The following is a 19,594-nucleotide window of genomic DNA, read 5'->3' as shown; positions in this document are numbered from 1 at the left end:
TAAACCCTCGTGTCGCCACCTGGGATAATTGCTAAATGCTTCTCCGCGAGGAATTGGCTCAAGACTTTATCGAATTAAAAAGCGGTCGGGAGGGGCATCCAAATCAGCATTTTACATGTCCAACTAAATACATTTTTAATTAATCTCTCTCTGGAGAAATCTTAAACATTAACACGCGCATGAAATTAAAGCCTGTGTCGATATTTTGTATGTGTTTGAATAATTCATGCTCTTCATTCGCGGCCAACGAATGTGGAAGGCCAGTAAATATAAACATCAAACAGAGCATATTTTTCACATGACTTATACAAATCATCATTGAAATGCGATAAATATTATATAATTTTTATTTGACTGCAATTAAAATTCATCAAATATTAACATATACAAGTGTCTATTATGCGTAACGAGGGAAAATTAAAAGTTTCCTCCGCATGTCGTCGCTTGGTGAAACAAACCGAAAGCGTAAAAAAATTACTATTAAGCTTTTTGTCAAAGATATAATTTTTTACATCATTTTATTTGACTGCAATTAAAATTCATCAAATATTAACATATACAAGTGTCTATTCTGCCTAACAATGGAAAATTAAAATTTTTGTCTGCATGTCATCGCCCCGTGTAACAGAAAGGTTTTAAAATAAATCACTATTAAGCTTTTTGTGAAAGATATAATTTTTTATGTGACTGCAACTAAAATTAATTGAATGAATTTAATGTATACAAGTGTCTATTCTACATAACAAGGGAAAATGAAAAGTTTCGTCCACATGTCGTCGCTAGGTGGAATGAACCGAAAGGGTTTAAATATAAATAAAAATTACTATTAAGCTGTTTGTGAAAGATATTTTTTATATTATTTTTATTTGAATAAAATTAAAATTAATTGAATATTAATGTATACAAGTGTCTATTCTACGTAACGAGCGAAAATGAAAAGTTTAGTCCGCTTGTCAGAGCTCAATGGAATGAACCGAAAGCGTTTTAAAATAAATAAAAATTACTATTAAGCTTTTTGTGAAAGATATTATTTTTTATTTGACTGCAATTGGCTTTATGCCCAGCTGCACTACTTTCTGAACTTCAGCCAGCTCCTTGTTTCCTGTCTTCCATTATTGGACAAACTGATTAATCCAGGTGTGTCTGATTATTGTTGTTGTGACTACTGAGGTCAGGCACACCTGGATTAATCAGTTTGTCCAATAATGCCAGACAGGAAACAAGGAGCTGGCTGAAGTTCAGGAAGTAGTGCAGCTGGCCATAAAAAATATTAAATAGTTTTTTAATATTAACGTATACAAGTGTCTGTTCTATTTCGTCCGCATGTCGTTGCTCGGTGGAACGAACCGAAAGGGTTTAAATATAAATAAAAATTACTATTAAGCTTTTTGTGAAATATATTTTTTTTATTCATCAAATATTAACGTATGCAAGTGTCTATTCTACATAATGAAGGAAAATAAGAGGTTCGTCCATATGATGTCGCTCGGTGGAATGAACCGAAAGCGTTTAAAAATAAATAAAAATGACTATTAAGCTTTTTGTGAAAGATATTATTTTTAATAAAAATTTTTATTTAAATGCAATTAAAATGTTTGAATATTACCGTATACAAGTGTCTAATCCAGGGGTTCTCAAAGTCCGGACTCCGGTCCGGATCCGGACCCGACGGCAACTTGATCCGGACCCGCGTCCACTTCATATTACAAGTGCATTAATAATTTCTATGTGATTGATTAGATGTGTGCATTTGCTAATTCACAATTGCATATTAAACTTGTAAACCATTCGTTTAGTTTTTTCTTCTTTTTAGACTTAAGAGTATTCCTGGTCCGAAAATAAAACGAGTTATTTAAAAATTTCCTGTGTGACGCTGTAGCCATCACACCCAGATATTATGCACAGCTACTTCATGTACTACGGCTTTTGATCAGTCCTTACTCCTTACCAATCACTGTTGGTTTGAGTCGTTTAAAACATGCATTTAAAAAAGCAACACTCGTCAAACATAATCTTAAACATATTCTTTATTATCATGAAAATACCTGAAAAGGTTTAAAGAACAGCAATATAAATATATCCTTAAGACATTTCCTGAAGCTCCGTGTGTCTGGTTCTTCGTCTGCAGCACATATTAAGTTTCTGCCCAAGAGCGCCCCCTGGCTTTTGGATGTAGCGGCATTTCACCTTTATTCATTGAGAAGCATGCATCATCAGCCAATTTTGGTCAGTGTCTCTGCCTACCAACCACACTTTTTTTGCCATGGTTTATGCATCTGATGGAGAACAAACTGTGCCATTTCTCTAATTAGGTTGCTCTGTATTTTGCACCTGGTTACTTTTGGCATATTTCTTGTGTTTATTAAAAAAAAAAATTTTACTTTAAATGCAAAATACACTTATGTTTTTCCCAAACTATTTGTGTTGATTTGTTATATAAACAAATGATTTACATAAAGTTTTTCCGGACCTATGAAAATTATGGGAATTCAGATTTGGACCTTTGAATGTAAACTTTGAGAACCCCTGGTCTAATCCATTTCGTCCGCATGTCGTTTAAATATAAATAAAAATGATTTGGCAGCTGATCGTACCTGAAGATAATGCCATGGAGTATTTGTCAGTGTGACGTCTGCGCATGGCGCCCATGCTGGGTACGTTGGCGGGACTGAGGACGGAGGGAACCTGGGGCATCTGAGAAAGAGGCGTGACAGGAGCTGTGGGCGTGGTGGGCGTCTGAGGTAAGATGGGAGGCGAGACAGAAGGAAGGTTCTTTGACATGGTTACACTGGAGACGAGATTCAGCTGTAGAGAGAGAGAGAAAAAGAGAAAGATTTTAAACGGCTGAGTGAAACGAGCATTGGCTCACTCTTACAGCTGTGTTTCCCCTAATAAGCAAAAAGAGGAAGCAGCCAATCTTCACTAATTACAGGATGAAATTGTATCATAAGAATTGTAATTAGAGCACGCTGTTAAAGATTATCTAATGATCAGTCTGTGAGTTATCTCAGCCCATCTCTATCCCATAAGAGCTCCCCGGGTGTGAGTGTGTGTGTACAAAACACACACTGAGAGACGGATAGACGCTTCACCTGGCTTTCTGCCATAACCTAATGTCTCTCTAGCGATCCCTCTTTCTCTCCTCCTCATGTTGTACCACCAAAGTCAGGTTTTCATCAATACACATGAGATGCAGTCCTTATCTCCTTGTTTCTCTTTTTAGTCTCACATCCTGAATCTCACCTATGAATATCTAAGCTTCAGCCAACTGGAAAATTCCACCCTGACCTTTTAGTCTCGCTGCTAATTCTCCCCGATGGTAATGACATCATTACATATTCGGACCAAATTGCCTTAATTGCGAATTGGCAAGCGGAATTCCGGAGCTGTCGGAATTGAAAACGACCGTCGGAAGGCAAAGGCGCTTGGGCATCGACAATCGTCTGCCGCATGTGTTGATAAATACTATGAAATGTCAAGTTGTCTATTCTCTGGTGACTGCGCGCTACTCTATAGACAATTATAGCAGCACTTAACGATAATGAGATAATGCCAACATGGAGAGTGGCACACGCTTATACCACTCAACGGCTTCAGAGGACATCAATGGCTTCTCTAGGGGATCTTCTATACTGACTAAACCCCTGAAATAGCAATTAATGACAGAAATATGTTCTGGATCAGAGGGATGTATATACAGTTTTTCAGTCTTAGTCAACAGGAAATAAAAATTGATCTGCTTTGTTAAGGCCTGCTCTTGCTGTGCATGATTCAAAGTTTCTTTATTATCATTTAGAGTCAAACTTAACACACATTTTTGATGACATCATCATTTCTGCTTTTTTTTTGGTTCAAACATTAAACGTCATCCAAAGATCGGCGTTCACAATCCAACCTCACATTGATAAAAAAAAAATCTATTTTTAAATGCCATTTATTTAAACTGTAAAAACAATTCCAGAAAAAATTATACTGTAGGATTAAAAGTCATTCCAAAGGGATTTCCTAACAAATGCAGCATTTTAATACAGCAATTAGTTTTTGTATTTTCCCGCTTGCAAAAATCTGACACTGTACTGCATGTGCATATAATTCACTAGAGGTCGGGTCACGGCACCAGATTTGAAGTGTCTCTTTCCTAATGCTTTTCTCTTTCGCGGCCACATCAGCTTGTAATTACCTTTCGCTCGACACCGAGACCAACAAAAGCATTTGATTCACTGTCACACGCTACAAAAAAGCCACTCCATTATAAACAGTATCAAGTGTGTGAACGAGAGGAAAAGAGCGTGTTGCATGTATATTTAAAATGTTAAGACGAGATTTTCCATCCCTATCCTCACCTGGTTACGACAACAAGCGTAACATGTTTGCAGGCATACAATCCGGTGTTTGCCAAATGGAATTTATTAAAGCTTAACAGCGGAGGAATGAATGAGACTCTGGGATCAGCCCTTTACCTCCGCTGCTCATCTGAATATATATTCAAGGTTGGCTAAGAGGAAGAGAAGGATTTGGGGGGTGGGTGCTTGGGAGCATCTCGTTATTTAGGACTAGCAGCCTTGGTAACTTAGATTTTCAGCCATCCATAGCAATGACCAAAAGGTAACATTTAATGAAGTGCTATTCAGAGTTTAAATGGGGTCGTACCAGCACCCGTCCGTGTTTGGCTACCGATGAACTGACTGTGCACTAAGAAATTCAGACTATTAATATCTATCAAATGTCTGTGTGGGCATGAAAGTATCGCTATATTACCGGTTACCTCTTTTCTTTTGTGAGGAGCATTTACACACTTTTCTCTTTTGGACCTGCACAACCGATAACGGTGAAGTACTCGCGAACACACGCTTGAACTCGATGCGGTAAGACAAAAAGAAAAAATGGAGACCCTTGCTGATTATTTGAGACCTCGCCATTAATTGCTCATCATCAAATGCAATTAGCGGTTCTTTCATGTGCGGTTTGTGTAATGTAATACTTCATTAATATTATTCATTCATATGTGCTGGTGGATTACAGGCTGAATGCTCTTTATTAGAGTAGATTTCACCGAGCTGCGGGAGTTCTGAAGACGGAGAGGAAAAGCGAATAATAAATCGACGGAGGTGAGCAGTCGATTCCTGATGGATTTAAAGGATAATTACTCTGTCTTGTGATTATCTGTTTTATACGGTGGGAGGTGAAGAGAAAGATTACGCCGGTGAAATTAGCTACACGCTAACAATGTTTTCCCTCACGCAATATTGAATACCTAAATAAATAATTTCAATAAATAATATTTATTTCAGCCTGCGCGGTTTGTACATATTTCATTTCTGCACACACTACCGAGTGCGATTTGTATTTTACTTTTGATTAAGGGTTAAGAACATCTTCAAATGAAAATTCAATATTTTTTTCCACTGTAATTTTGACAGATGGGCCTTGCTCCATTTTTAAAGCAAAGCATTTTTCTTTAAATACACATCTATAGCTCAGACTGTTTACAGATTGCGGGTTATTTCTCCTCACATCATCCTCTCTCCGATCCCGTCTATCATTTCATACTGTTTGTTTTCAGAGCGACACGTCTTCCACACACTTCAAGTGTGCCTGCAGTCACGGTGCTAAACAGCTTTTTACCGGCCAACAGGTTGTTTGCAGCGCTAAACCCTCATCAGACAGTAATGGGCATTTTTGGCTGAGATGGGCTGCTATGATTTAATACACTCTTTGTTCTGATAGGGTCCAGACATTACAAATCCCATTCACCTCTTATTCTCTATATCTCTCTCCCTCTCTCTCTCTCTCTTATTGTCTCTGTGCGGTTAACACTGGTGTTTAGAGAGCTCATTTAACCCCAACCCCTGGCCTGTTTAATGTACACGTAGCAATATGCACTCACTGGTTTTGGTGATGGTTTGGGCTCTGAGGGTCTCATGTGTAAGTGCGCCATCATGGCCTGAAGACGTTCACGTTCTTTAGAAAGCTGTTGAGAGAAAGACAACGGGAAACACAAAAAGAACAGACATTTTAGAAATAAGCAATTTCCTCTAGACTATCAAAGTGAGATGTGCTTGTCTGCTTGTTATAATCCTGCAAATGTGTGAACCGCTCTTACAAAAAACTGCTACCCTAAACACAGCCACAGGTCTGTTGTTGGCATCAGAGCTCATCCAATCATTTCCAAAAATGTTCAGTCTGACTCAGTCTACGCCATAGTCATAATTTATGTGGGCTTTTTTTGCACAATTAATTGTATTAATGACATCCATGCAAAACACTTAATAATTTAACATAAGTTTTAATACATTACCATTAGTAACATATTGTGAAGTAATTACCTAATAAGTTTTTTTATAGCTATAAACATTTAAATTATGTTTATGCATTTTTCAGATGCTTTTATCCAAAGTATGGTTGCTGGGAATCGAATCCATAACCTTTTGTGCTGCCAGCGCTGTTGCTCTACAACCAAGCTACATATATATATATATATATATATATATATATATATATATATATGTAGCATATGATGGAAGAGGACAGAGATAGAGAGAAAGAGAGAGAGAGAGAGAGAGAGAGAGAGAGAGAGAGAGAGAGAGAGAGAGAGAGAGAGAGAGAGAGAGAGAGAGAGCAAGACGAATTAAACAACCGATAAGAGAACATTCCTCATGGTGTGGTGATGGAGAGCTGAAGGTGGTGCTCGGAGGTCAGAGAAAACAAATAGCACTTCATCTCTTTGTCAATAGCAGAATTTAGGTCAGCAAAGCTCTGACAGTAACAAGCTACTCAGGCCATAAATTAGAGGGTCCTGGACGTCGATTCAAAGTCCTGTGGACACTGTTAGGACTGGACTGGATCTAGCAGCTGCCAAGAGGTGAAGGGGTCCCGCAAACAGTGCCAGTTGGACCCGCCTCCCTGCCTACTCGCCGGTCCTCCGAGGTCCAGTTAGTGCCCCGGCGATCCGCGATCATCAATCTAACTCACGGAGAGTGACAGGGACCAGCCCGCGCGGCAGACCGCCTTGAACTCCGCCAGCGAGCCGCCATCCGAGATCTGAACTGGGCCTCATTACCAGGACGGAGGGGGGAATAAAACGCCAGAAAAAACCCAGAAGGACGGAAAACAGTAGCGGTGCTGTAATTGGTCACAGTGTAAGCACGGAGGTCGGAGGCTTTGTGGAATCGGCGAACAAGAGAGGAAGTCAAGGGAGAAATCTTTGTGTCTTTTCTTTATTTTACATATAAACAAGAATTATTCATTCCTTCTTATTCAAAAGCCCAACAAATAAATAGGAAGTGTTTCGCAGAGCGTAAAAACCTTTAAAGGTTGAGGAGAACGCTTGGCTTGCATTCAGATGGGCATCGTGGGGGTTTAGGGGCCACGGTCAAAAAGCAATTCACACTACAAAGGCGAGATGGCTCTCTGCGTCTGTACTGTGGATTCTACATAAAAAGCATGAATCGCTATGCAACCATACTGTTATTTATTTGAAATTAACAGAAGAAAGGTGCAGTTTAACCCTGTGTGCCTGCTGCGCTCTTTGAGGATGACCCGTGCGTCACATCCCATGATGCACTGGGGTGGCGGAAAGATGGCCGCAGCGCTGAGTAATAGCAACCCTCAATCACTCCTCTCATTATCTTGCCAGCGTGACACCTTAATAAGGTCATGCACCAGCTCCTGAAAATAGTGCCTCTCTTTAGAGCTTCCTTCAGGTGCAAAGTGTATTTCATTAACACAGACCACCCCAGATGCACGCATATTAATTGGACCGGAGAGAAAATAAGCACAAACTTTGATTTAATTATTAAGGCCTGTAATGGTTGTCACTTTGTTGGGATGGACGGATTGACCAAAGTTGGCCCTTTGCATTTTTCCTGTGCTATGCACTTTTGATGGTGATGGCCATACTTTTTCCTGATGTAAACCAAACTTGCACCATTTGTTACCCTGTCTGTGAAATCCAGGCTAAAGTCTCAATCGTATTATGATATGAGGAGCAACAAAGTTTGATTTTGCATGACCTTACTCAAGTCAATATTAAAGATATCAAGGTTCAATTTTCACAGGAATGTTTTTAAAATCCTCTAGAATGATTTTATTGAACAATGAATCACAAACAATGATTTTAAAATAACTTAAACATCACAATACCTGTATCTCTAGCTGCTGCACCACTTGCATTTGAACCCGGCACTGGGCAGTGCTCCTGTCATCCAAAGCGTGTTCGTTGTTAAGGTGCCTGCAGGCAAAAACCAGAAACACATCAGCCAATAAACCCAACATCATCACAGCCAATTTTCCTCATTAGAAAGAGTCCCGCATTAACGTCTCCCTCCAACCCATTCTCATGATGTGCGTATAAATAGCATGCAGTGTGAAAAGTCATGCAATACATATGAAAAATTCCAATTTTGCGTGCATCTGATATGCCAGTTGTTCTCATTCACTTAAAGGGGACATTTCACAAGGCTTTTTAAAGATGTCAAATAAATCTTTGGTGTACCCAGGGTATGTATGTGAAGTTTAAGCTCAAAATATAGTATAGATAATTTATTATAACATGTTAAAATTGCCACTTTGTAGGTGTGAGCAAAAATGTGCCGTTTTTGGATGTGTCCTTTTAAATGGAAATGAGCTGATCTCTGCACTATTCAACCATAGCAGTGCAGTGGTTGAATAGTGCAGATTAAGGGACGGTATTTCCCCCTTCTGACATCACATGGGCAGCCAAATTTCAACTACCTATTTTTCACATGCTTGAAGAGGTTGGTTTACCAAAACTAAGTTACTGGGTTGATTGTTTTCACATTTTCTATGTTGATAGAAGCACTGGGGATCCAATTATAGCACTTAAAGAGTAACTAAACCCCAAACCAACTTTTTTTAGTTACTGATCTGTAAGAATGATGCTTTATTAGTGCTGTTCATTGATTTTAGTAAGTTTTTTGACATTTGGATATAAAGTGTTTCAATACTACAATATATGGTGTAAAAACGTCTGAGTGCTGCCCTCTTGAGGTTGAACGGTGGCTACTGCAGTTGAATTTTCCTATTGGATGTTGGGTCCAAGAAATGACTCGTGACGTAAGCAGGTTCAAGCTCACCACGCCCTTGTTACGATCTCACCACACACTTGATACGAGCTTAGTTCGTCCCCTCTATCTCCGTTGGGATCTGCCCACTTTTCTTGCATTTTTCAAATATTGCAGTGGGTGGAGTCAGGCTCTGACCAGGGGTTTAGTTACGCTTTAAACATGGATATATCTAATTTTAATGATTTGTCCACTTTAACACTTTTACAGCGCATCTTTTCGTGCCGTTTTATGTATTGATTTCTCAATCGCTTGGGTTTGGGGTTAGATTTGGGATTTGCTTTAGGATGTCATTTAATATATAGGTTTCTCCATGCTTTTGTTTATTTTTTAAGCAGGTCGCTTAGTGTTAGAATTGTTTGAAGTTTGGATGTCATTTCATGTAATAAAATTTGTTCTAACCCTACACCTAAGCAACAATAAAACAATACAAAAAATGCAGCATATTAAAGGAATAGTCTACCCTTTTGCCATATTAAACTATGTTATTACCTCAACCTATACGAATTAATACATATCTATCTTTTTTCAATGCGTGCACTGTACAGCCCGTTGTGAATGTGTTAGCATTTAGCCTAGCCCCATTCATTCCTATGGTACCAAAAAAAAGTTTTATTTTGTGTCACCATACTTACTGGTATAACTCCTCATGTAACAGTCTTTAAATAGGGAAAACACGGAAGTGTTTGGTGGCTTCCCTGTTTGGTACCATAGGAATGAATGGGTCTAGGCTAAATGCTAAAACATTTACGACGCACTGTACAGTGCACGCATTGAAAAAAGATAGATATGTATTAATTTGTCTAAGTTGAGGTAATAACATAGTTTAATATGGCAAAAGGGTAGACTATTTCTTTAAGTGAACAGGAATTACTGGCATATCATATGCACGCAAATTAAAAATTAGCTGTATGTATTGCACTAGTTTTCACACTGCGTGCTATTTATACGCAAATCATTGGCTGCTCTCTCACACACACAAATGCTGTATTAGTAATAAACAGTGTAACTAAAATCACTGCTGATCAGCCACCGCAGAGGTTGATGAATATGATTTTGGGATTACAGGACATCCGGCCCATTAGCTTTTCACAAACCGCAGCCGTCTAACAGACGTGCTGAAAGCCGGTCTTTAACATCACAATAGCGAGACATGTCATGTAGACTAACGGTAGCGTGCCTTATGAGGGATGCCGGCGTACAAAAGGCCTTGGCACTGAGGTTTTGTCTTGAAGAAATAAATACAATAAATGCAATTTAACTCGAGTAACATTTAAAAAGCACCTCCTATGAAGAGTGCATTATTCCCCCCGACATATTAAACGCATCTACTCATCCTTTCATTAGAATATTATTATAAAAAAAAACACTTCAGACTGCAGGAGCAGTCAATGATGGTTTTCCTTGATTGGATTTTGTCTGCAGGACACAAAAGAAGCCCGCCATTAAAACAGACCTTTATTCCCGGCAAACGCACAGAGGCGAAAAGGTTTTTAAAAGTGTTGTGATGTTCGGTAATGAGCCTCTATCTAAATTATCATTGGTGACAAACCCACAAAGCGCTCTTTCAGAACACATGCTTGTAAAATGCCAAAGCTGCCACTCTCTTTCCTGTAATTATAGGTTAGCTTGCAGACCCCTTCCATGATCATTTACAGTACAGCCTGCCGTGCATTAGTGTGAGCGTGCACACACACACATACACACACACGTGCACGCACACAAAGCTACAGTTTTAACACTACTAAGCATTTTCTCTTTCTTTCTCTATTCATAGCTCCGACTATTGTTTATGTGCAATATGCAAAATAACATCGTATTCATAATCCTCCTCAAACACGCCAATCAAAGCGAAGGACATCTGAGAGCACAATGGACCCCGCTACCTTTCAATTACGCCCGTGCCCATTTAAAATTATTTCGTTCCATCGCGCCCGTTTCTGCTATTGTAACCGTTTCAGGTCTAATGCTCGGCTACTCTCCATTATAAATCAAGAGTGAGATAGCATTGAAAAAATCGCAGAGGATGACTGGAGAGCCGGCGGTGTCCTTCGGCCCCGTGCCTAATTGCTGTTTCGGGATGCGCATGCAAAGGAGCATTTCATTAATCATGTAATCAGGTCCCTCGCAGGGAACTAATGCTGCAAATACCCTTTTCATTTCAATGCTCATAATGCTATCTTACGCGCTTGATGTATGGTAGATGTCATAAATTACAGCTGCTTCCAAAGCGACGGCCGGCTGCTTCCGCTATCCCGACAGTTAGCTAGCCGGCTCGCTAAATAACACGTCTTATCCGGCGTGCCTCCATTAGCATCCATTTAGATTTAAATCGTGTAGTAGAAACATGGTTTCGGTACGTAGCGAGTGCTACTTAGCTATACATGGCTATGAAATATTCAAGCCGTATGTGTTTGGCTATGCGATGGTAAAAGCAGCGGGGTTGCAAGCGGTCACCAATATCCCTTAATGAGTTAGAGATGATGGGTTTAGATCAAACAATGAGGTGAGAAGAGAATTAGAGGAGGCTGCTCGCTCACGGTTAGCTTTGAGCAAACATCTCTCTAGAGCTGCCTGTAATTTATGGGTCATCTTATAGGTGTATTGATTTTTGACGGGTACGCAACACGTTGAAAAACGTTGGTGCTAACATATCTACAGTAGTAGCTCAAACTCAAGTCTTGAAAGTTCACTGGACACGTTTGTGTCACCCTCAACCGGACATGTGCATACGAAAATCAATTAGGGCTTAGCCTGCTACTTCCTCATGGATTTAATTAACGCCCAGTTTAAGACCCTGCAGTTCTAGTTACTAGCTGGCAGGTTGTTTTTAACAACCGGCTATAATAAGGCCAACACCACTGGTGTTAAAATGTAAAGTAGGTGGAAGACGCATGCTTCATTTCCTTGTTATGAAGGCAAGAGTTTGTTTATTAAGATATAGAAATGGCGAGCGCCTGCAATGACAGAATGCCAATCTTCATTACGCGTCTGTAGCTGTGTTTCTGTTTTTCTCTCGGCACTCTTCCTGCGTTATCTCAAACATGTGAGAGGAAATCAATATGAGAAGTGAGGCAGCTTAAACAATAACAAAATTGCCAGCATGGCAGAACAGCGCTAAAGTGCTATGAATTCATTAGCCCTTACCTTTTAGTTACACGTAACCCCCAAATAAGCCCTGAATCGTGTTGCATAAATAAACGTGTGTCTCCAGGTGAAACACAAACAGGGCAACATCTTGCAGTCACATATACCACGTATCCACACCATTTGAACTTCAGAGCTAATATAACGTGCCAGGCACCTCTTGGCTACCCTCTCCAGGTGTGAATGGCATGAAAGAGTGCCGAGCTGCAGTTAAATGCTGATCTTGACAACTTTCTCAGCAACACAACAAAGATTACAAAACTGAGGGAGCTTTCTTTTCCGCCAGCTACGGGCCGGGTGAATCCGCCCCCCGCTTGCCTTCAAAGGTGCCATTTGAGTCTGACACCTATTTTATGTAAACCATTTTAGGCGTGTGTACCTGGATGATACGCAGCAGTGACTAGCATCTCTGAAAGACATTAAAAGCATCTTCCTGACACCGGAAAACGCTCCTCCAAGGCACAGCGCCACCCGCCATCTCCACGTCTCAGATCACGCTGTCGTTTGTAGGAATGTTTTCATGTACCGGTTACAGTATGGGCGTCTTTGACTCGGAGAGCGAACATGGGTGTCTCACCCCTACTTCAACAACAGGCAGAGATACGAGAAGATGGATTGGGTGTCTTATTGCATGGGCTGTCATTCTAAGATAGTTTGATTTTATCTTCAAGAGCTGATTCGCACAGTTACCAGCACACGTTGAGTTAAAATCGAAACGTGCCGTGCTACCCTGAAGGTAAGTAAAAATGCGTTGATAGAATAGACGGGGAACTAACCCAAAGCTTGCCTTGAGGTAAAAACGATCGGTTCTTGCTTTGTTGTCGGACAGTCACATAAAATAAAACAAGTGTTTAGCAATAAATTCAAGTCTAGATTACGCATAAAGCTTTTGTGATGTTCTCCAACCCCCACTTCCTCACCAAAACAGTAACAATGTATCCACTCTCAAATGGCGTTTTATATGAATTGACGTGGACATTTACACCCGCCTAACGTACAGGAGATTATTATTTCCCGTTTAATTATGGACCTAATTAGCATATTCAAATGAACTATTTCTCCATTCTTTGACGACGAGGCTCTTTCCTCGGAGTGGCAATGTGATAACCTGCAATCTCCCCCGCCACAAACACCTTCTCCTTTGATGTCCCCCGCTTGCATCCCGGCAACAAAGCCGACCAATTACAAATGAGCTAATTAACTAAATTGTTGATGGAGCATGAAGGGTTCATTTCACTCGGTTAGCCGCGCCATGACAACACCGCATACGTGCCATTGTAAGCGGCTATGCCGGTTGCCATTAGCTTTTTGACGCTTGTCGCCAACCCATCATCCATTCGTGTCGCCGTGGAGATACGAGCTCAATCTGCGGTCATTTCTGAGCACTGCCTCTGACAACCTGACAGACGCCTCGAGAAAATCTGTCGGGAGATTCGCTCTTCGTCTTCGCATTTACAGCTAAGCGTGAGAGTGAAATCTCTGGAAAAATACAAACTTTAATTTGTACAAACTCGATTTTAAGGTGGGGGAAAATTGCTTGATTACCCCAAACTTCTGTTCTCATTTAAAGAGAGGATTAAAACAGAGGTGATGATTTTGCTGTTTAAATCTTTCACACAGTCTCAGAAGAAAGCTGTCACTGGGCCTTTATATCTAAAAGGGTGCATATTAGTACCTCAAAGCTATATATTAGGTCCACTTTCCTTTTGTACCACTGAATACATAATCAATGCCTAAATACACTAACATAATCCTGAAGGCCACTTACTTTAAAAACTGTCCAAAGTCATCACAGATACTTTCACATCCTGGCCACTTGCACACTCCATGACCATAGAGCGAGTGTGATGCCCCAGTCTCTTCATGCACTACACTGAAATAAAAGAGCGTGAATACATAGGAATTAAACCATGGCAATAAAAAATATATAGTGACAAATTCATTAGAGAGTTTATTTTCATGTAGGCTCCTGTCAGGTCAAAATACAAACAGGTCAATATAAGTGCTGTTTTGCAATGCTGATGGGTGCAAAAGGTGGATGCCGACCTGATGCCCAGAAAAGCATAAAACCTACATGCTTTCATTTAACACCAAGCCACATTCAGATTATTGATCCAGTGTGTTACTGCAAAGACATAAGTGTATTTAAAAAACACTTGGCCGACCAAGTAACATCCCCTGACTTTCCCTCAGAATTTCACCTTGTAAAGCTATTACGGACAACTTGTGTAAACACTGAAAAGAAAATAGCCAGTGTACTTTAATTTTCATCAGGAGATTCATTTGAGGTAAACCTACTGTTTTAAAGGGGACATTTCACAAGGCTCTTTTAAGATGTAAAATAAATCTTTGGTGTCCCCAGAGCACATATGTGAAGTTTTAGATCAAAATACCATATAAATCATTTATTTTAGCATGTAAAAATTGCCACTTTGTAGGTGTAAGCAAAATGTGCCATTTTTGGGTGTGTCCTTTAAAATGCAAATGAGCTAATGAAATGCAAACACTGATCGCCATAATGGTGGTTTGTTGAAATTAAAACTCAAATGTGCTGTCAATTGTTTTTTTCTCTTTCTCTCTGCACTAAATAGCATTGCAGTGGTTGGATAGATCAGATTAGGGGTGGTAGTATCACCTTCTGGCATCACAAGGGGAGCCAAATTTCAATTACCTATTTTTTCAAATGCTTGCAGAGAATAGTTTACCAAAACTAAGTTACTGAGTTGATCTTTTTCACATTTTATAGGTTGATAAAAGCACTGGGGACCCAATTACAGCACTTACAGCACAAAGTCAGATTTTCATTACATGTCCCCTTTAAGGACACAAGGCATTGAGGTAAGTTACAACCTTGACACTGTGGCTCCTAATGGTTTTGAGAGGCTAATGTGTGAAAATGAGACATACACATATTTCCTCCCACTGGGTATTTTATCTTCCCTTTATTGATCATAGCAAGCACACTTCATGATTACGAGCAACCATAGGCCCATAAGACGACACCAACATGAAAAAACGCAATGTAACCTATTTCTTAAATTGTTTCCCCTTCTCTCTCTCCTTTCTTTATCTCTCTCATGACAGCTTTTTATGTGAAAGCACTACGTAGTTGAAACCAATTATGCAAGACATCCACCCCCAATCATAATTTGACGGCTGTTGCTACGTGCTACTATACAAACGACACTTAATGTCTTAATAATAGATGCAGAAGGATGTAGAAATATGCACGGGTATATTTTACAGCAGGCATGTTGTGTATAAAAATTCCTTTGCATGGATAGACGCTCACGAAATGCCACACAAGCGTTGCGTTTTCTATTTACATGACAAGCCTCGCCAGCAAAGCAATTTCAAAAGAAAAGCGAGGTACTAAATACTTAATGTACAGTGAGGTGAACTGTGTGTTCCTGCCACTGAGAGAGGCAGCTCCATGCGCTTGATATACCGGAAGGCAGTGGGTTTAATAGCGTGCGGTCTCAGGGGACTTTTCGCCTTATCGCAACCGTTATCTAGATATTAATAAACAAGTTGTGCTAAACAAGTTGTGATATTAATAAACACGCAAACTAAAACAAGTTGTGCTTCCTTCAGGAATGAGCATGTTCTGTGAATAGGAACATTAATGTTTTTTAACACAGCTGATAAATAATAGTTTAACTAGTTGTTTGGTTTGGTGTTTTAATGCACCGCTAAAAGTCTGATGAAATAGGATTTGCACGTTATGAAATAACTTGTCTGTTTGCGTTGAGAGCAAACAAGCACATTTACCAGGAGCTTTTATCCAAAGTGATTTACTATGGTGATTGCTTGGGATTCAAACCAGCAACCTTCCAATCATGACCCCCTGAGCTTTACCCATGATACAACTACATTAACATTTACGCAATTGGCAGTCGCTTTCATTCGCAGCGATTCAAAAAAATAAATTTTTTATCCGCATGTCAGTATGCATCCAATGGGCATCAAACCCACAACATTTTGCGCTGTTAATGCTGAGCAACTGAGCTACAGGAACACCTGTTGTACAGTATGTGATTGAGGTTACCTCTCTCTCCGGTTGTTGAGAGCCGGGGACTGCCCGTTGGAGATGCTGTGATGAGTGAGAGGTGGAGAAGCTTTGGGGTTACTGATGGAGGTAGTGGAGGATGAGTTGGTGGTGGTGAGGTCCAGGCCACTGTGCTTCATTCCGTTGTCCTCCATGGTGTGGCTGCCAGTCACGTCTTTCCAAAGTTGCTGGAGTTCGGCGGGGCTCAGGCCAGCTGTAAGACAGAGTCACAAACAGCTTTAGAAAGCAAACAATCCATAAGGACTAACAGTTTAAACCAGGCCACCCATTCCAAGTCCCGTATCACAAATGAGGGTGGTAAACCTGCGCTGCTCTGCTGCGTATTCAAACTCGCCAAAACCTGAGTGTTACACTTTAGCATCTGGAGATAAATGGGCGCGAGATCGACTTGGACGCTCATCTCCACCGGATCCAGGAGTGCGAAGCAACCAGACTCATCTGCACATGATTACGCATTCATAAACAAGCTTTTGCCTGCAGAATCAAATCATGGTATAATCCCTCCAATGATAAAATGACTAATCTGCTCCATGTCGCCACGGTGATACTCCAATTAAGAGCCATTTTCAAACTATTATCATCCAGCGCCATTTCGATAAACGCTGTAGCGCCAGGTGTTTGTTCCAAGAAAAGCAAATGGCAAAGCTCGTCTTCCTCTGAGCTCTCAGCTCGCACTGAGTCGGTAAACAACAACAACAACAGGGAAGGGGAGGGTAAAGAGAGAGCGAGAGAGAGAAAGAGAGAGAGAGAGGGAGGGAGGGAAGGAAGAAGACAACAACCTCACACACACACACACATAGAAATGAGTGAGAAAGCAGAAAAAAAGTCCTGCAGCCACACACACACAAAAAAGAAATCACAACAACTCACAGGTGACAAACGTGCTCTCTCGCCCACACGTGCATGCACGCTCATATGGTCGTCAGCAGTCACGTGAGGGGTTTACCTGGTGGGAGGGTCTGTCCGGGGAGGGAAGGTTGTCCTGGGCCGGGGGGCATAGACAGGAGGCCCTGCCGCTGCATGTTGAGCAGGTGTTGCTGCTGCTGCAGTTGCTGCATTTGCAGGAGCTGCTGCTGAAAAACCAGCTGCTGCGCTGCCAACTGCTGCTGTTGTTGCTGCTGCTGCTGTTGCTATAGTGAGAAAGAGAGAAAGTGAGTGAGCACACACACACGTAAACACATATCGCATGAGGGCGAGAAAATGCATGCATGCGGCCAAAGTGCATGCAGCCCACCCTCCCGAACCTTGCTCTTTCTCCGGTGAGCGTCTGAGATTGGGGAGGTGTGTGTTTGGGGGGCATGTACTGCATGCTCCCTCCTTACAGCACTGATAGTTAATTGTTTTGCATTTCTAATGGTCCATTATAGCTTATGGGGCCACAGGGAGGAGTGATCGAGGGAGAAAGATAGAGATTTACAGCAATCCCCTCCTCCCCTCTCAGCTCTGTTTACCAGTCGAGCCTCTTGCATAAGACAACAAAAACAACAACAACTGCAGTGATGGCAGCAGAGCACAGAAAAAACAACAACACGGTGATTCAATGCAGCTCTGTGTTAAATGTTGCAATGAACATCTGAACAATGAGACTTATTAATAAACATGAGCAGATGAAATGTATGGAAAACCATCCTTATGTAAACTCGAGTGACATAATAAATACAATAAATACTTGCCTCATATTTAAACTGTTTATAACTTGATTCATGTGACCTGATGTTCAAACTATCTCATACATGTCAGAAACACAGACATCTTGTATCCAATATCTATGGAAATGTAGTAGTTGCACAGACACGATTTATTAGCTGGTCTGACTAAAAATGACTGAAGTTTGCTTCTGTGGACAAAGTCTCTTGAGGTCCATTAGCAAACTGAGAGCTAGTTTCTGCTGAGACCCTGTTAGCTTCAACCCTCTTTTTCCTCTTCTCCTGTCAGAATACATTACGAATTACTCAGTGACAAGAAAGCAAAGACCCCCCATTACAGGAGAAAAGTTAAACTCTGCATTACACCAGCGGTGCGAGCGGAACCGAGCAGACGCCGGAGGAAAACCTTCAGTCAAGATTGTGAGGAAGACCTCAATCTCTTATTTTAGGGATGAAGGAGCGAGAGAAAAAAAGCAAAACTCGTGATGCGCTCACTGGAAAACAGACTGCATAATGGAGTGAGCGGCGCGGATTGGCCCCGTTGTCTCGTGAGAAATAAGGGAGCAATTTCTATTCCATATTTGATGGCGGCAGCCTGAAAAAATCTATTCACAAATCCAAACAGAAAGAAAGCCTCCGGGAGGTCAGCCCTGCTTTCTGTAGGCCCTGCATAATGGCTTGCTTGAAGAGAGACAACGGTTAAAGGTGGTAGCTGAAGAGACAGCTGGGGGCCGTGGGGGGGAACGCTTCTTGTCCGCGATACCTAGCTGATCAATTTAACAGCTTCCATGCGTTTTGTTTGGATTGCCCTCCCTCTTTGATGCAACATCACTTTCTGCCCGTCTGTCAGGAGGATCTGCCGTCTGACTGTCAGTTTGATTTATGAGCTCGCTGTGGTCGAACTTTTCTGCAAGCGGCCCAAACCCGCCGCGGCGGTTCATTAATGAGCAGACCCTGCGCTTTTAGCGTCGACTTAACTTTGCGTTTCAACGTTTCACCAAGGACGGAGTTAAGACACTTGACAACATTTTCTTATTCAAGCACCCTTGGCCGCAAACATGTTGAGTTTCCCTTGAGAAACGATACTGATTTACAAGTAGCTCATTGTAGCGAACATGAAAGAAAGCATTGCACTTGCGTATCAATGTGTGTCATACCTCTTTCGCTTGTTTGCCCGGGTGCTGTTGCTGCAAAAGCTGTAGATGAAGTTGTTCCTGTTGTTTCTTGTAGAACTCCTGCAGGTGTTGCTGCGGACAGAAAAACAACTACAAACAATTAAAAAAAAGTTTTTTTTTATTTTACCTTTTCCACAGTCGGTCCATTAATAGCACAACTACAGTTTTTTTCACAACTGAACTCAACAAACACAACTGCAGGCATCTCTAGGGCCGCGCGATACGCCTGGATGTGCTTCTGCATGTCACATCATAAATAACATCTCTCTCTGGTCGAGACAAAGAGACCAGCACTTCCCCTCATCATGCATCTCCATATGGACTTTTATGCGGCTGCACATTACCGCTGGAGGAACAATTAATCTTATTGCCTATATATATTTTCCTCTCTGATGCCTTGACAGGCAGTGAAATTCTGAAATGAATGCGAGGCACTCAAAGGAGAGAATTCATCATTGTGAATTAATGCATTTA

The 19,594-nt window shown here is 41.0% G+C and overlaps 1 protein-coding gene across 6 annotated transcripts in view; it reads right to left on the bottom strand.

Moving 5' to 3' along the window:
- Positions 1-19,594, bottom strand: part of foxp2 (forkhead box P2) — a 107,445-nt gene that overhangs the window by 12,462 nt on the left and 75,389 nt on the right. For 4 of the 6 annotated variants that reach the window (XM_073816165.1, XM_073816199.1, XM_065264145.2 and 1 more), the window contains 7 exons: positions 19,103-19,210; positions 17,246-17,429; positions 16,279-16,492; positions 13,999-14,103; positions 8,143-8,230; positions 5,888-5,971; positions 2,595-2,805 (listed from right to left, as the gene is read on the bottom strand). In XM_073816165.1, coding sequence (XP_073672266.1) covers positions 2,595-2,805; positions 5,888-5,971; positions 8,143-8,230; positions 13,999-14,103; positions 16,279-16,492; positions 17,246-17,429; positions 19,103-19,210 — 994 coding nt within the window. The remainder of the gene's footprint in view (positions 1-2,594; positions 2,806-5,887; positions 5,972-8,142; positions 8,231-13,998; positions 14,104-16,278; positions 16,493-17,245; positions 17,430-19,102; positions 19,211-19,594) is intronic. The other 2 variants (XM_065264147.2, XM_065264146.2) reach the window with 1 other exon arrangement.

This window comes from Paramisgurnus dabryanus, chromosome 1 (assembly GCF_030506205.2).
Source record: "Paramisgurnus dabryanus chromosome 1, PD_genome_1.1, whole genome shotgun sequence".
Lineage (NCBI taxonomy): Eukaryota > Metazoa > Chordata > Actinopteri > Cypriniformes > Cobitidae > Paramisgurnus > Paramisgurnus dabryanus.
This window is presented reverse-complemented; position numbering and strand designations above follow the sequence as displayed.